This window comes from Cebus imitator, unplaced genomic scaffold, assembly GCF_001604975.1.
Source record: "Cebus imitator isolate Cc_AM_T3 unplaced genomic scaffold, Cebus_imitator-1.0 Scaffold15, whole genome shotgun sequence".
NCBI classification, from domain to species: Eukaryota; Metazoa; Chordata; class Mammalia; order Primates; family Cebidae; genus Cebus; species Cebus imitator.
Genome location: NW_016107330.1, coordinates 5,745,683 through 5,763,622, shown reverse-complemented (window position 1 = coordinate 5,763,622; position 17,940 = coordinate 5,745,683). Strand labels below are relative to the sequence as shown.

At 54.0% G+C, this 17,940-nt stretch overlaps 1 protein-coding gene across 7 annotated transcripts in view; it reads right to left on the bottom strand.

Annotated features, from left to right (window-relative positions):
* Positions 1-17,940, bottom strand: part of KAZN (kazrin, periplakin interacting protein) — a 1,292,076-nt gene that overhangs the window by 75,222 nt on the left and 1,198,914 nt on the right. For 6 of the 7 annotated variants that reach the window (XR_005196313.1, XM_037729866.1, XM_017502852.2 and 3 more), the window contains 3 exons: positions 7,900-8,089; positions 4,061-4,191; positions 737-787 (listed from right to left, as the gene is read on the bottom strand). Coding sequence is in view for 6 of the 7 variants with exons in the window: in XM_037729866.1 (XP_037585794.1) it covers positions 737-787; positions 4,061-4,191; positions 7,900-8,089 (372 nt within the window). In the remaining variant the exon portion in view is untranslated. The remainder of the gene's footprint in view (positions 1-736; positions 788-4,060; positions 4,192-7,899; positions 8,090-17,940) is intronic. The other variant, XM_037729878.1, reaches the window with a different exon arrangement.

The following is a 17,940-nucleotide window of genomic DNA, read 5'->3' as shown; positions in this document are numbered from 1 at the left end:
CATGCATCACAGGGGTGGGGTTTAGACTAGACACATGATTCCCAAAACGCTTAGGGATTCCCTGGATTCCAGGCCCCACCCTGTACCCGGTGGATCAGAATCTCTAGGGCAAAGGGCCCAGGAATCTGCATTTGAACCCACTTCCCTGGTGGTCTCTGATGTAGATGGGTGGTGTCCAGACCTATAGGTGGGGACCCCAGGACTAGAAAGATGGCTTCAGGGACCCCTGCAGACCCTCAAATTCATGTTGTTTGTCCTCCCTGCAGCCCACTCCTCACTTTGATGACAGAATATTGAAAATATTAAAAATGAATAAAGTTGGCTGGGCGCGGTGGCTCACGCCTGTAATCCCAGCACTTTGGGGGGCCAAGGTGGGCGGATCACGAGGTCAGGAGATGGAGACCCTCCTAACATGGTGAAACCCCATCTCCACCAAAGCTCACCGCCTGGGCCATGAGCTTGGCAATAATAATGGGAATTTTATAAAGCTGGCTGCCAGGGCAAGCCATGGCCAGGGCACCAAGATGGAGGCCATGTGTGTGCTCAGCAGCTCCATAGCCCTGCAGGGCGCAGGGCCAGGCGGGCCCAGGTGCTGAGCCCACCTGAGACTCCAGAAGTGGCTTAAATCCTCTCCGCCTACGTGAGCAGTATGGATGTGGGCTCAGGGGAACAGAGGGAGAAGTCACTGTCAAGGTGGGGTTGGGGGAGGGCCAAGTGGCCAGGGGGGCACACCTACCTGTACAATAGGGTTGTGCAGGTTCTTCGGAACTGGGCCGGGACTGTCGCCCTGTAGCCAGAGGAGAAGAGGAAGATGAAACAGCAGAGACACGTGACACAGGAGAGCAGAGGCGGCTCGTGCGGTGTGGGGCCTTCCGTGGAAGGATGCCATCCCCCAGGGGCCACCCTGCCTCTGCAGTGGGGCGCCCACCCCCCCATCTCCTGAAGCAGATACCCCCAGATGGCTTACTGATGGGGCCTAGATTTCACCCAGAGGCCCTGGGGTCCTCTCCTGCCTGGTCCGGCCTCTTGATTCCCAACATCTTCTGATCAACAAATTAGCCACTCCAAGGCTTCTAAGTTCCTGTCCCAGTCAGTCCACTGAGTTAGAGCCAGAGCTTGGTTAGACTTGGTGCTTTTCATAAAGAAATATACTTTAATAGAAAGAGCACAAAATAAAGAATTTTGGGCCAGAAACAAACTTGGGAGACCACATAATCTCTAGCTTCCCCCAACAACCAACACGATGAATCTTAGTTTGTGCAGGGGCAGAGGACTCAGCCCTATTCATAGACATGAAGAGAGGCAGCAGAGTCCACTGTCATGGAGCTAATTAGATGCAGAACTACAACTCTAACTGGGGACTCAGATTCTTTCTGGCACAGTGCTCCATCCAAGCAGGAGCTCCAGGGCACATGCACACTTGATCCTGAGCTTTGGGCTGCCCCAGGAGGGGTCTGAGCTCCTTCCCTCTTTCCTAGGGAGCCTCAGACAGGTCCCTAGGATGGGCAGGACATTTCCATTGTGTTGCCAGCCCCGCTCCAGGTGGGTGTGGTGTCCAAAGCCTTCACAACATCCCAGAATCAGTCTGCCCTGCCTAGAGCCCACAGATCCTTTGGATCAAAAGTCATTACTAGGGAGACTCCTGGTGGTTATTTCTGGAATTGCAGGCATAATGCCAAGCTCCATCAACCTTCTCCAACCTCTCTATGCTGAGTCCCTACTTCTGCTCTAAATTAGTGTTCAGAGTGTGAGAGGATGAGGTAGTCCTTAGTCCAGGCTGCACTGTTCTTGCGGATGGAGGTCAGATGACCAAGGACAAGGGGTTACCTGTAGCTATTTTCGGACTCTTCCTGGCTTACCTGTGCGCACACCTGTTGAGATGGGGGGATAAAAGGGGTTGAGGAAGTGAGGGAATTTCATGAATGGCAGTTTAGTCTTTAGTCTCAAAATTTGCAAACAGAACTCATTCTGCAGGCAGCTAAGATAGTTCCACTCTGGATAGGAACATCTTTGGCAAATTTATGGGTGAAGAGAATGGGGCTGCTCACTGAAACGCCTGAATGCAGACAATTGGTTATCAAAGCACCCATATCCCAGCAGCAGGGCCCTATGTAAGGTGGGCTTAGAAATAAATGTGCTGGAACTGCTGTCTCTAGCAGCAGGCATGTGCCAAGGCTGAGGTGGGCAAAAGGCTAGGTCTGGGTCAAGTGCAATTCAAGAGGTTTGCAGAACTCCTTCTACAGAATGGGTTTTCCAGCAGCATTTCTGCTGCCAGAGTCCCCTTGGGCCCATCATGTGAAGATAAAATATGGGGGGAAGGTATTCTCAAGTGGTATGTGTCAGGGGATTGCTGGCTCTGGGTGTAACTCCATGGAGGTCCTTCAGAGTCACGGAATGGATGTCAGAGACCCCTCCAATGGCCCACCTTCCTTGCTTTGGTGCTGTTAGTCAAGATAGCTTTTGTCACTAGGACTCTCTCCTGGGGACAAGAGAACAACACACTGCTTCCTTAAAGCACCAGTATAAAACAGAGAATCCCACTGGGTGCAGTGGCTCATGTCTATAATCCCTGTACTTTGGGAGGCCGAGGCAGGCAGATCTCCCGAGGTCAGGAGTTCAAGGCCAGCCTGGCCAACATGGTGAAATCCCATCTGTACTACAAATACAAAAATTAGCCGAGTGTGATGGCAGGTGCCTGTAATCCCAGCTGCTCAGGAGGCTGAGGCAGGAGAATCGCTTGAACCCAGGAGGTGAAGGTTGCAGTGAGCCGAGACTGCGCTATTGCACCCTAGCTTGGGCGACAAGAGGGAAACTCTGTCACACATACAAAAAATAAATAAATAAAATAAAACAATAAAAAAGAGAATCCCAGCCCCGAGCAAGGGCCTAGGCTGTAAATGACCTTCTTCCTACCCTGAGGAGGCCACCTAAGGTCCCCAGGCCAGCAATCCCTACGCCCACCTTAGCAGACAGGCAGCTTCCCTGAGGTTTAGTTTTAGCTATTTATATAAGGACTTTTCATTGTTATTGTGGATTGAAAAAATGGTTCCATCACTCTGACTCATCTATAGGAAAGTGATTGATTTTTACACATTGATTTCCAAGCATCACTGTTATGTACATGCTTTTATTCGTGCTAATAGCTTTTCAAGTTATTCTGTTGAGTATTCCAGGTAGAGAATCATGTCACTGGCACGTGATGGTTTTGTCCAACGTGTTCACCTCATTTCTTTTTTATTATCTATTTTGCTGGTTAATAAAGCGACATTAACTGAGTTTTAGAAAAAGCCATCTCGTGCATTTGAGGATCTGACCCTATGGTGTCTCTGTCTTCATGATACGGCAGGGGAGTCTCTGCATTACCAACCGTGTGATAGAACAAAAATTCAAGGTGGTCCCCATACCCGGACCCCAATATTTCATGTGAGAGCCTCGACATGGCTTCCAACTGTCCTCAGAAGTTCCACCCACCTTTGTTCGCTCCCTCAGTTTCAGAGCCCCTCTGTCTGCCCCACTAAGTCATCGAGAGCTAGGCAGCTAGGGCCTCTACCTCCTGGGAGCTGGTACCCAGCGTGCGATCAAAGCGTTTGATGAAATAAGCAAAGTAAACAAACTTAGACCAAATTGACACGCCTCACCAGTGGCAATTCACGCCAAGACTCCCGGGTCAGGATGGAGAGCTGGCTCTAAAGGGAAATGAGGTGGTGCTGGGGAGGCCCTGAGCTCTGAAGGGTGTAACGTCTGGGAGGAGAAGCCCACGGTCCCAGACAGGGCCTGCCGGGGCAGAGTCCCAGGCTGCACAGACCCTGCGGCCGACCCAGGCCCGCTTCCTCTGGGTTCTCCTCACCCTCCCGGACACAAGGAATAAACGGGCCTCTTTTCTGTCTCTCCCCACATCCATCGCTTCTTGCAAAAGGAAAGAACAGAACAGGAAATGCATTCCAGAGTGCTCCCTGGGTGGACGAGAGGAAACAGCGCGTATGGCTTCACCCCGCCCTCCCCGCCCCTGCGGTCTCTGGGCAGGGCTCAGGGGCCCAGGCCCCGCTGCTGCTGGCCTTACGTTGCAGAGGGAGTGCGTCCGGTGTCGAGGGGAGTTGATGTCGCTGGGTGTGGACGACCGGTCGCCTTCGGCGGCAGATGCGTCGGAGATGACGGAGGGCTGCCGGGAGTGGCAGGGGCTCACCCTGACCGCTGGAAAGCAGGGACAGCTAGTGAGTGAGGGATGGAGAGAAGGCCCTCGCCTTGCTGCCTTGGCGGTCACTCCACCCAACACCCCCGTTCTGCAGATGGGAACACAGGTGTAGAGAAGGGAAGAGATTTGCCTGGCTCTCCACCCCGCTATTCCACAGCCCCGCACATTCCCACGGAGCAGCCACTGCAAAGAACCTCCCACAGCCTCTGGATCCAATGACCCTCCTCCACCAGGGTGAACAAGAAGACGTGGAAGTTTTCAAGTTTTCTTCTCATTTCAAGTTCAAGTCTCCTTGTTTCCAAGTCCGGTATAGGAAACGACTGATTTTTTAGAAATTCATTTCTAAGGAGCACCATTATGCATTAATTCTTGAGTACTCCGTGACTCTGCTCACACGCGCCCACATCTGGACATTCCCAGACCAGGTACCATCCCAACCGTTGCCCCAAATCGGTTTCCCAAACGAGAAACCTAAAGGCCACCACCAACTTCTCTCTTTCCCCCATATCCCACATCCAATCATCAGCAGCGACAGCTCCAAAGCATGGCCCCAAATCTATCTACTTCTCTCCACCACACGGCCACCGCTGACCCTCGCCTGGAAGACCACATGGCCTCCCAGTGGGGTGCCCTGACTCCATTCTACACACCAGAACACGAGCCACTGGCATCTTGCCTCTCTTCCTCCTGGCCTCTGAGTTCGCCTGATGTGCTGCGGCCCTGCCTACCCCAGCAGCCTCGGCTTGAGCCACATCAGCCTTCTGACTGCCTGAGACAGGCTTTGTCCCCCTGCCTTGGCTTTTGCCATTCCTGTTGCCCATCAGAGGCCTTCCCCAGTAATCAACTGTCCCTACTCTTCACTACATCCCAGAATCAGTCTGCCCTGCCTAGAGCCCACAGATCCTTTGGATCAGAAGTCATTACTAGGGAGACTCCTGGTGGTTATTTCTGGAATTGCAGGCATAATGCCAAGCTCCATCAACCTTCTCCAACCTCTCTATGCTGAGTCCCTACTTCTGCTCTAAATTAGTGGTCAGGGGCTTGGCACATCTAGGAACTCTTTTTTTTTTTTCCCCATCAAAGTGCCTATTTTCGCCTGGGCATGGTGGCTCACACCTGTAATCTCCGCACTCTGGGAGGCCGAAGAGGGAGGACTGCTTGAGCCCAGGACTTTGAGACCAGCCTGGGCAACACAGCAACACTCCATCTCTCCAGAAAAATAGTGCTTGTTTTCTATTGATTTCTCTCCCTGTGCTAATCACAATCCCTCATCATTCTGCTTGTTATTTAATAGTATATTTGTGTGCCATGTCTGCACAAAGACAACAATAGCTCTGTGAGGAAAGGCACCCTGGGTGTCTTATCCATATTGAATCCCAGAGCTCATAGTGCCTGGCATATAGTAGGTGCTCAATAAATAGTGGTTGGGTGAAAGGTCCAGACAAGAAGCCACAGCCCAAAAGCCCTCCCAAGTCCCCAGCAGGTTGCTCTCCTGTCTGCAGGCATTGGCAGGATGGAGAAAGCATCTTTTGACAAGACTGGCTGGGCACCTACTATGTGCAGGCAGCATGCCAGCAGGGGTTGCATTCTTGCAAAAGACAGTCCTTGCCACCAACGGCCAATATGGTCTGATATAGAAGATGGGTGACTGAAGGAGCCCTGGCTTTGGAGTCGATTCCAATCTGGGTGAGTTTACCCTACAGGCTGTGTGACCTTGGGCATCCTCCCCAGCCCTCTGAGCCAAGTCTGTTATGTGTAACCTAGGGATGGATGGTGGTGGTACCAATCCCGGAAAGAAGCTGCATGTATGATGTGCCTACCGCAGTGCCAGGCACTGGACAGATGGGAGGAGTCCATGTGACAAATGCATCCACAGCAAACCCGAGGCAAGATAAGAAGTGCTGATGCAAGTAAGCGCCCAACTTTACAGGAGCATAGAGAACAAAGGGGAGAGAGCACGGAGGGCTTCCTGGAGGAGGGGACATTTGATAAAATGCATGGAGATGGTTGTATGTGAGGCAGATACTGTGGAGAATGAAGGGCCCAGAAGGAAGATCCATCAGCGTGTCCAGGCTTTCCCAGACCAGAACCAGCTCTATTGAGGTGAGGCTCTGCAGGCACAGATGAGGATGACTAGGAGTCTGCCGCCATCACGTGATTCAGAAACTGCCCAAGCCCTGTCTGCCTTCGAATTGCGCGTCTGCACTCCTGCTGTCCTGGGGTTGGACCAGAAGCCAGGACAGCTGCCTGCATGGCTGGGCTGTGAGACTCTGAACAAGTGGTGGCTCTCTCTAGGTCTCAGTTTCCCTGCATGACAAGGATGCCGGCCCTGAGCAGTTTTATCATAAGCTCTTCCAGCTCTGAGTCGAGGCTTCGAAGGCCAGAGCTGCCCACCCTTACCCCAAAAAAGTCACGCCACCTTGAGTCAGGCAGTGAAGGGAGGGCTGCTGTCTGCGCTCAGTGGGAGGGGAAGACTGAATATGCTTACTGTCTGGCTTCCCAAAGTCCCCCGTGTCACCTCTCATGATGGTGACGACAGTGATGACGATGATGATGAGAACAGCAGCTAATATTTGCCCAGCTCTGACCGTGATCCCAGCCCCAGTCCCACAGTTTTCTACATTTCATCTTCACGACAGCCCCATGAAGCAGGTAAAGGAAGCCTCAGCAAACACCTTTCACGTACGCTGTGTGCTAAGAGCCTGATGCCCCTTTTACACATGGGGAAACTGAGGACCCTGGCCAAGGTCATGGGTCATGACCCTGGTAAGCCCCAGGGCCAGGGCTGACCCCAGCAGTCTGAACCCAGGGCCTGTGCCCCCCGTCCCAGTGACTCACCTGACACTCCCCCAGCTGCGCCCTCGCCAGGCAAAGGCAGGGCCTCTCCCTGATCAACCTGCCAGTCCCTATGGGTCAGGACCGTGTCTGACTCATCTCCTGCAGTAGCAAGGGCCAGCCCTGCCTGTAGCCTTCACAGTGACCACTTCCCACCCCTGGTGCAATGGCTGCTGCCAGCTCCCTGTTCCGAACCTGCATCTATCACACAAGGTAGCTACTTGCAGAGGGCACAGAGAACAGAGCAAGGTGGCTGAAGACGTGCAATGGGACAGCGAGGAGTTTGGAGCCTGTACCACGGGCAGTAGGTGCAGATGCTGCGCAGAGGCCAGACTTCGCTGCCAAGTGCCTGAAGCAAACACCTGTGACATTGACATCTGCCCCTCCTGCATGCCCTGTGATTGGCCAGAGCTGTCAGTCAAGGAGTTCTGCTGCCTCCCCTGCCAAAGGATGCCCATGTGACTCTGATGTGGCCAATTAGAGTCTTTCTTTAGAATTTGCTATGGATACAGGGGGAAGAGATAGTTTTTCTTTCTTAAGACTTGAGCAGTGAGGGTTTTAAACATCTGGAACTGTGCGGGACTATTTTACTTTCTTGCAGAAAGAGACAGGCCAAAGATGAGGCCAAAAGGTGGTGGGCAGAGCTAAGAGATGGAGAGATATGGTCAGGGGGACCCAGATAGTGTTTGAACCTCTGGATCCAGCTATGCCTGCTGTCCATCTCTTAGACTTTTCACTTGCACGAGCCCAAGGTCTCTGCCCCACACCGCCTAAGCTGCTGTAGTGTGAACAACGAAGCTGCCTCTCCCACTGGGTCACACGGCCTCCCATGAAGCCCCTCAAAGTTGTGGTGGGGCCAGGGCAGGACTCACCTTGCCGGTCCGCAGGGTGAGGGGGGTGTGAGTGGTAGAGAGTCTGTTGGCTCTGCCGGATGGCTGCGGTCAGCGGGAGGTCCGCCTGCACCACCCACTCCTGGTTGCCATTGAGCACCGTCTCGCCTGGCATGGCGAGGGAATGCCGCTTGGGGACGTCCTTGGTCAGCGTGGCTAAGGACTGCTTGGCCTGGAGAGCAGGGAGACAGGAAGAAGTCACGATCAAGGGGACCTTTTGGTCTGCTGCTTGGCACCACCCACCGCCATGGGGAGAAAGCCCCAAATCCTCTGTGCCAGGTATCGCTGGCTCTGTGTCAAGTGCCAGTCAGTAAGTCCAGTGCCACATGTCCTGCAGCCATGTGAGGGAAGAACTGTCCTTATCCCCATTAGACAGCTGGAGGCGTGAAGGCACGGAGAGGTGAGGAGCCTGCCTTGGGATCCCACAGCTCAGAAGTGGTGGAGCCAGGATCAAATCCAGAGCCCAAGCTCCACAGAGCTGTGCCAGGGCCTCGTCGCACAACTCCAGGGGGCGCTGCTTCCACAAACATGGTCCCTCTTGGTTTCCCCATCTTATCTAGTAGGACCCTGAAGTTTGAACCCAGTTCTGTCTGACTTTTGTCTCATGGACGCATTTGTGTCAAGTTAACTCTCACCCGAGAGCTCATCTGGGGGTTACCTACCAAGAGCAAAGTGAGACCAGACATATAGGGGATCCAAGAACACTCTTTTTAGTTTTTTATGAGACAGAGTTTCATTCTGTCACTCAGGCTGGAGTGCAGTGGTGCGATCTCAGCTCACCATAACCTCCACCTCCTGGGTTCAAACAATTCTCCTGTCTCAGCCTCCCGTGTAGCTGGGATTAAAGGCATGTGCCACCACGCCTGGCTAATTCTTGTATTTTTAGTAGAGATGGGGTTTCATCATGTTGGCCAGGCTGGTCTCGAACTCCTGACCTCAAGTGACCCACCCGTCTCAGCCTCCCAAAATGCTGGGATTACAGGCATGGGCCACCATGACCGGCCCCAAGAACATTCTTGTCACCCATTCTTTTGGCTTCTCCAAGGACTAGCCAGGATTAAAGTCTGATTGTAAGAAGAAGGCGTTTTGACTCCCATTAGTTTAACTCTTTGCAAGACTGAAGGCTGCTTCAATCTCCCTTCCAAGGTTCTGCAGAGCCAGCAAGGAGACGGGCAGGTGCACGATCAGCTTACAGGACCAGCTCCCTCCTGAATGCAGGCTGCGGACAGGGCAGATCCTAAGCCCAGCTCTCTGGAGCGTACGCCAAGAACGTGTAGGACAGACAGGAGGGAGCTCAGGGACAATTGCGGGGCTGAGCTAGGGCGGGAGGCCGCCTCGACTGGTCACACAGGTCTTTCTCTCCCTGCCCAGCATCTGAGCCCTCTTTCAGCTGTGTTACCACCCTCTAGACTATGTGGGGTTTTATTGGAAGTGATCTCAAATTCTTCTGGGGAGAAAAAGGGCAAGTACTAGAAATGTATTAATGCATATTCTTTTTTTTGGTTTTTGAGATGGAGTCTCACTCCGTTGCTCAGGCTGGAGTGTAGTGGTGCAATCTCGGCTCACTGCAAACTCCGGCTCCTGGGCTCAAGCGAGTCTCCTGCGTCAGCCTCCTGAGTAGCTGGGATTACAGGTGTCTGCCACCACGCCTCTCTAATTTTTTGTATTTTTGGTAGAGACGGGGTTTCACCATGTGGCCAGGCTGGTCTCGAACTCCTGACCTCAAGTCATCCACCTGCCCCGGCCTCCCCAAGTGTTAATGCATATTCTTTTTCATCACAGTCATTTTCTACTTCTGATTGGCTCTGCAGGCTCACGACAGGGCAGAGGAGACAGGGAGAGGCCCAGGGGTCCCTTGCACTGAGGTTTGGGGTGAACACTGACGTTCGGGGGTAGCTGCAGATGGCAGAGCCACTATAAGTGCTGGTTTTGCGTCTCATGTGAGCACAGATAAAATATTTTAAAAAATCCATCTCATCTCTCCTAGCTCCACAAACTTTCCTTGCCCTAGGCCTGGAGTTCTTCCTGGCAGAGCAGGGGTTCTTAAGAAAGGGTCCCACCAAGAAACAGACAGTCCGTGGCCTAAAGCCTGATGCACCCTCACCACACTGACCAGCTGTGTTGTTTTAGACAAGTCACACCCTCCTCTGAGCCTCAGTTTCCCCACCTGTATAGTGAAAAGCCTGGACCAAGTGATCTTCAGGGCTCCCTCCAGCTCGGGCACCCTAAAAGTCTGTGAAATCACTTCCCTCCCACTGCCAGCTCTCAGGGAATAGAAATCCATACAGCAGAGGCTGAGCTGAAGGTGTCAGCCTTGCCCCCCAAACCTGGCTTGCCCCTGCTCTGGCCGAGAAAACCCCCTGTTCTCTGCCACCCTCACGTGCTAACAGTGCAACACGTGCAACGTGCTCACGTGCTCTGTGCAACAGTGCTGGGTTGTAGGCAGGGAGTTCGGGATTATCTGTGTTCAACAGATTAGAAACGAGAACTTGGAGAGGTTCAGCGGCTTCTCCAGTGGGCACAACATCCAACCTGGGTCCCAAATCCTGGTGTCTGACTGGGAGCCCAGCGTGCACTTCCCTAAACCCATGTTCCCGTGGGGCAAGAAAACCACGAGCACAAATGGCGTGGGCTGGTCCTGTCTGCTCACCAAGGTCCTCAGCACCTGGCCTGGGGGCTTGGCACATCTAGGAAGCATGCCAGAAGAACCTGCCAAATAGGCCGGGTGCGGTGGCTCATGCCTGTAATCCCAGCACTTTGGGAGGCCGAGGTGAGCAGATCACGAGGTCAGGAGATCAAGACCATCCTGGCTAACACTGTGAAACCCCGTCTCTACTAAAAATACAACAACAATAATAATAATAATAATAATAAGCAGGGCGTGGTGGCACGTGCCTATAGTCCCAGCTACTTGGGAGGCTGAGGCAGGAGAATCGCTTGAACCTGGGAGGCAGAGGTTGTGGTGAGCCGAGGTCGTGCTACTGCAATCCAGCCTGGGTGACAGAGTGAGACTCTGTCTCAAAAAACAAAACAAAGAACCTGCAGAATAGATGGAGGCAGGCCCCTGCTTCACAAAGCCTTTGCTGTGTCCTGGCCGATGGTCCAGGGGGAAGCGGCTCTGTTGTCCTGTTATAAGGACAATGGGGTAACTCTTCTGTTTAGGGAAAGAGCGAGGCTGGGTGTGTCTCCAGCCTCTGTGCACCTGCAGCAGGCCCAGCATCACAGACTCATGCTTCCTGAAGCACCACACCCAGCGCAGGTGAGCCGGTGGCCGCACCCGCCTTCCCGCCAGGTGTGCTTGCACACAGCCTCCACGCCCTCCACGCCGCCACACTCTCAGCCTTGGGGAATGCCTCACTCCCTTGCTTCCTCCGGCCCAGAGATTGGGACTCGGGAGAAATGAGCACCCAGGCTGGTCTGCCATCACGCGGCAATGAACCCTCAGCTCTTCCTTCCTGCAAACACTCCCGGCCACATGCGGAGGAAGCACAGGATTGTGCAAGCCAGCCCCTGAAATGGCCCGCCCTTGAAGGGAGCATGGGAGGGAGTGAGGAGGAGGCCTGGGTGGCATGGCTTCCCCAAATCCATCGGCTTTCTTCTCCCACGTGGGGCCTCGCCTCTGTCTGGGCCTGGGAGTGGCACCTTCCATCTCAGGAGGCAGCTTGACATCCTTGCTACCTGACAATTGGGAGGTCCCCTACAGCTGGTCCTTCAGAATGGGGTCGCTGTACCTGTGAGCTCTGAAGCACAGGGACCTCTCAAACTGTCCACTCTGCCCATTCAGGATTTTTACCTTCCAAGGCAGAGCTACAATGGAGAGAACTGCAGATGACACATGTGAAGTCTCATCTAAAATTCATGTACCTGCTTGCACACCCAGGTACCCATAGACACACACATACACACATGTATACACACACATGCACACATACATGCATATACATGCAAACACACATATACACATGTATATGCACTAATATGGTATGGCTGTGTCCCCATCCAAATCTCATCTTGAATTGTAGCTCCCACAATCCCCACATGTTGTGGGAGAAACCTGGTGGGAGGTAACTGAATCATGGGGGTGGTTTTTTCCAATGATGTTTTCATGATAGTAAGTCTCACGAGACCTGATGATTTTATAAAGGCCTGTTCCCTCCACACGCTCTCTTGCCTGCCGCCATGTAAGATGTGCCTTTGCTCCTCCTTTGCCTTCCACCGTGATTGTGAGGCCTCCCCAACCATGTATTACCCGGTCTTGGGTATATCTTTATTAGCAGTGTGAGAATAGACTAACACACACACACACACACACACACACACACACACACACACACACACAATCAGATCCTCTCCGACAGCAATTGATACGTTTCTCTGACTAATCTCTTCCACTAAATGCAATTTAATGCCGGGAACTCCCCTTGGACTCAACTCTTCTTCTCCTCTCTGAGCCTTCAGCCTCTTCCAAGCACTCGGAACCTGGAACGTGAAGCTCCTGGGAATTACTAACTTGACATAAACGTGTCCATGTGACAAAAGTCAAACAGAACTGGGTTCAAACTCCACCTCTCCTATTTAACTTGCTGTGACCTTGGGCAAATGACTCCACCATTCTGAACTTCACGGTCCCACTAGATAAGATGGGGAAACCAAGAGGGACCATGTTTATGGAAGCAGCGCCCCTGGAGTTGTGTGATGAGGCGGACTGGCCCTGGCACAGCCCTTTGAAGCATGAGCTGTGTCTGGATTTGATCCTGGCTCTGCCACATCTGACCTGTGGGATCCCAAGGCAGGCTCCTCACCTCTCTGTGCCTTCATGCCTCCAACTGTCTAACAGGGATAAGGACAGTTCCTCCATCACATTGCTGCTAGGGAGAGTGCTTGGCCCAGGGTAAAAATGCCCAATAAATATTAGTGATTGCTATTAAAGAGTCTCTATATCACAAACAGGGATGATGTGAAGAGTCATTCACACCAGGATCGAGGATCCGGTCTGGGCCACTGTCTCAGAGCAGCCATGGTGCTCAGTTAGGATTACTTATGTGATCCTTGAGCCTGGGCAGTGAAATCTGTGAGGCAGGAAGGGGAGATGGCGGCACGGGACCCTGCCCTCACCCACCTTCTGGCTGGGGCCAATGGCAGTTCCTGTCAATCAGGAGGATCTGAGGGTCTCCTGATCAGAGGCCATGAGGCATCCATCACATCTCCCACAACAGAGAGCAAGCCTGGCCCTGAAGGTATGCTGTCCCCAGAAGCCGAATCCTCTGCCAGGATTCAGCAGGCACGTGCTTGTCTAGGGGATATTTCTCTGGGCTAACGGTTGGGAGGATCTTGAGGCAGGAGCCTCTGAGCAGATGCTGGAAGGCTGGTGCTCCTGTGCAGATGGCACATTGTGCCAAATGGGCACTGAGCAGGCACAAGGCCACCTTCTTCCCATGCTTCATAGACACACTCTGAGGCACAGCTAAGTTCTTCTCCTTAGGGGGGAGCTGGCTGGGACCCTCTTTCACAGATTTCAGGGGTCCAGGTGGGAGCAGGCCCGGCAGGGAGGCACTGGTGTGAGCTGATGAGGCAAACATGGGCCATGACATCAAGGACCAGTGACCAAAGACCAAGGACCAAGGACCAGTGTAGGCTCTGGCAGCAGAGGGGAGGCCCCTGTGGGGTCAACAACAGGCTCAGGTAGGCTTGGGATTGCGCAGACCCTGCCCTCATGCAGGGTGGCAGGGCCCCTCCCACCAGTCCGAGTTCAGACCCAGCCTAGGAACTGGCTTGCCAAGGGCTGGTCCGAATGGTCCAGGAAGGCATTGGCCAGGGGCCTGGAGGTGGCACATTTGGGGCAGACTGCTTTTGCTGCAGCTGAGAACAGGCACAAGGGTCATAGACTCAGAACGTGGCCATTAAAAAGGAAGCTGAGGCTTGGCCAACCCCTCCTGCTTCTCCGCCTGCTCATCCCTCACAGCCCCTGTCTCTCCTCTGGGCCGGTGGTGGCTGTCGTTTTTATGGATAAGGAAACTGAGACACGAAAAGGTTAAAGGTGACATGTGCGAGGTCAGATACTGAAGAGTGGAACAGGCATGAGAATCCATGTCTCTTCATTCCCTGTGGGTCTGAGCAGGGTGGGCCTAGGGCAACCTCAGTACAGAACCGTGGGCGTTGACTGAGTTCTGAGGCATGCCTGCCCCATTCAACCACTGCCTCATTGCCCTGCACTGTCACTCTAGGGGGAAGGTCTTATCATAGTTCTGGTCCTATCTCATCTCATCTTAGATGGAGTCTCACTTTGTTGTCCAGGCTGGAGTGGAATGGCGCAATCTCAACTCACTGCAACCTCCACTTCCCGGGTTCAAATGATTTTCCTGCCTCAGTCTCCTGAGTAGCTGGAATTACGGATGCCCACCATCATACCTTGCTAATTTTTGTATTTTTAGTAGAGACGGGTTTCACCATGTTGGCCAGGCTGGTCTTGAACTCCTGACCTCATGTGATTCGCCTGACTCAGCCTCCCAAACTGCTGGGATTACAGGCGTGAGCCACCGCACCTGGCCTACAGTTCTGATTTTGTACAGGGGGAAACTGAGGCTCAGAAAGGTTAAACCCTTAGTCAAGGGTCACACAGACAGAAGAGAACAGGACCCAAACTGGGACTCGGTTAGACTCCAACAGCTCAGGCCCAGACAGACAGGAACGTCCGATTCTTGCAAAATGTCCTACTTGATGGAGAAGCGCTTCCAGCCTGGGTGATTCTGCACCCTGGGGGACATCTGCATCCTGGGGGACATCTGTACCCTGGGGGACATCTGCATCCTGGGGGACATCTGCATCCTGGGGGACATCTGTACCCTGGGGGACATCTGCACCCTGGGGACATCTGCACCCTGGGGGACATCTGCACCCTGGGGGACATCTGTACTCTGGGGGACATCTGCATCCTGGGGGACATCTGCATCCTGGGGACATCTGCACCCTGGGGGACATCTGCACCCTGGGGGACATCTGTACCCTGGGGGACATCTGCACCCTGGGGACATCTGCACCCTGGGGGACATCTGGCCATGTCTGGAGACTACTGCTGTCACGCTGGGGGCTGGGGTGGGGGTGCTGCTGGCATCTGGTGGGTGGAGGCCAGGGAAGCTGCTAGACACCCCACAGAGCACAGGGCAGTCCCCCAACAGTTATCTGGCCCCAAACGTCAATGGTGTCCTTGTTTACAGAGTGCCCCGTAAGTGGAAGAACACTTTCCTATGCTGGAGAAGCCACACTCATTGGCAGTGAGGTCAGGGTGAGTCAGGCTCCCGGGGACAGCGCCAGTGTTTGGGGGATGCCCATGGTCTCAGGAGCAGGCAGCCCCTTCTCCCGGCCCCACATAGGGATGCTGGTGGGGATGGCCTGTGGACTAAGGGAAGGCTGGTAAGGGAGCTGCCTCCTTCAAGCCCTGGCTAGACTCCCTTCAAAGGCCTCCCAAGCAAAGACGTCACGCCAGGGAGTACAGGACAGCCTGACCTCCAGCTCCAAAACCGTGAGAATACAGACCTCACTGGAGTGACCGCACATGAATAGGGGGTGCTTTTTGGGGAGATGAGACTGTTCTGGAATTAGACAGCAGTGGCGGTTGCACAGTGTTATCAACATGCTAAAAACCATTGAGTAGCATGACCAGCAACCAATGACCAATGACCAACGACCAACGACCAAGGATCAAGACAGGCTCCGGCCAGGGAGGGGAGGCTCCTGCGGGGGCAATGGCAGGACACTATGTGGGCTTGGGCCTTGACATTATATGTTGATAAACAATATGTTGCACACACACACACACACACACACACACAGACACACACACACACACAGACACACGAGACACACACACACACAGACACACACACAGACACACACAAGAGACACGCACAGACACACACACACACACACACACACACACACACACACGGTCCAATGGGGCCAACGTGATCACAGAGGAGATGCTATGTGGGTGGTAATGCCTGGTTCGGCTGGGATTTTTAACAGGAAATGCCCCCAGCAAGGGTAGACGGCTGAGCAGGCCTCAGGGTACCCACCCTCATCGCCAAATGCCAGTAGAGGCCTTTGCTTCTTGGGAAACGTCTGCTGAAGCAAATGTCTTTGGCTTTTCCCCAAGTGAAGCAGTGAAGAGGGTGTGTGGGGCGGCCCGGAGTTGGCTCCTCAGGACACGGGGGGAGGGACGATGCCTGGGTCCCGACGGGCTGCTCAGCCCTCACTCGGCACCAGCCTGGACTCTTTCCCCAATACCTGCTTTCCCAGCGGCTTCAATGTCGCCTGCAGGTGTGACCTCTGCCACTGCTGTGGCAGCACCCCGGGGTCACTTAGGAAACTGCCCAGCGCCAGTGGCCAAAACCAGGACCCCAAGATAAGGGGCAAGTCAGTGGCCCAAGATGGGCCCCTGGGCACGCCGCATGGACCTCACTGAGGTAAGATTTAATCAGAAGACAAAGGGGACATGTTCAGCCCCCCAGCTGCAGGGGCTGCTGAGCGCACCATTCCCCGAGGGGCCTGGCTCCCCACCTCTGCAGCTGCTTCTTTTTTTGAGACGGGGTCTCACTCTGTCGCCCAGGCTGGAGTGCAGTGGTGCGATTTCGGCTCACTGTAACCTCTGCCTTCTGGTTCAAGCGATTCTCCTGCCTCAGCCTCCTGAGTAGCTGGGATTACAGGTATGCACCACCATGCCCAGCTAATTTTTGTATTTTTAGTAGAGTCAGGGTTTCACCATGTTGGCCAGGCCAGTATCAAACTCCTGACCTCATGATCTGCCCGCTGTGGCCTCTCAAACTGTTGGGATTATAGGGAAGGCCACTGCGCCCGGCCTGCAGCTGCCGTGGCATCTGCCATTGCTAAGCTGCACCCTCCACCTCCCCACTGCACCCGTGGACCCTGACCTCCTTCCGATCCACCCTCTGTGCTTCCACCAGCAGAGCAGAGCTGCTTTCTGTTGCTTGCAACCCAGAACTTAAGGCAACCCCCAAGGAAGGGTCAGCCATATGGGGGGAGCTGGGCCTGCAGACAACATGGCCTGGCTTTGAAACTCTGGGGATGGTGGCAATGGAGGGAACCGGCGGTCAGGTGGACACCCCAAGACTGGGCCTGTCACAGCTCCTCATGAAGCCCCTTCCCTCTGCCTCCAAGTCCTGCGTAGACACTGCCTGCGCTGTTAATGTGAACATAAATCAGCCTGGGCTGCCAACATTCGCACCGGCAGATACATCTGATGCCTGCCAGAAGGCCAGAGTCTGAGTTTTCTTGTCCAGAGCTGAAACAGGCTGTGTCCAGACACCGTGGGGGCGGAAGCCAGGGTGAGCTGGATCCTAGGCCGGAAAGACCCAGGGAGTCCTCGGGTGCCTAAGGTCAGGACTCCAAGGTGAGGAAGACACATCTTGTCTGTCCGTGAGGCATGAGGAAGACCTGGGAGAACAGGGGCCTTTTCCTGGCCTGCAAGTTCAAAGATTTCTGTCTGGGCTGCAGGTGGCGGCAGTACAACCAACCCCACTGCGGGGAGCCCCCAGGGACCCCAGGGGTCCCTACGGCTTTTTCCTGCCCAGCAATTCTCACCACTAGGGGTCAGCATTGCACAAGGAGGCCTAGGCGAGGCCCCGGGATGGTGTCCTGACCTGCCCTGGGGGGCCTGGTCCTTAGACAACAATCCTGCGGTGGTTTACCACGTCCGGGCCCCCTGCCAAGTGCTGCTCCTGCTTTATTTCTTGGAAATCTCACAACAGCCGTACAAAGCACATTCAACTCTTGAACCACATGGGTTTCAACTGCATGGGTGCATAGGTCCGATTATTGGGGGATTTTCTTCCACCTCCATCACCCCTGAGAGAGCAAGGCCAATCCTTCCTCTCCCTCCTCCTCAGCCACTCAGCGTGAAGACGACGAGGATGAAGACCTTGATGATGATCCTCTTTTCTACTTAATGAATAGCAAACGTATTTTCTCTTCCTTATGATTCTCTCTCTCTTTTTTTTTTTTTTTTTT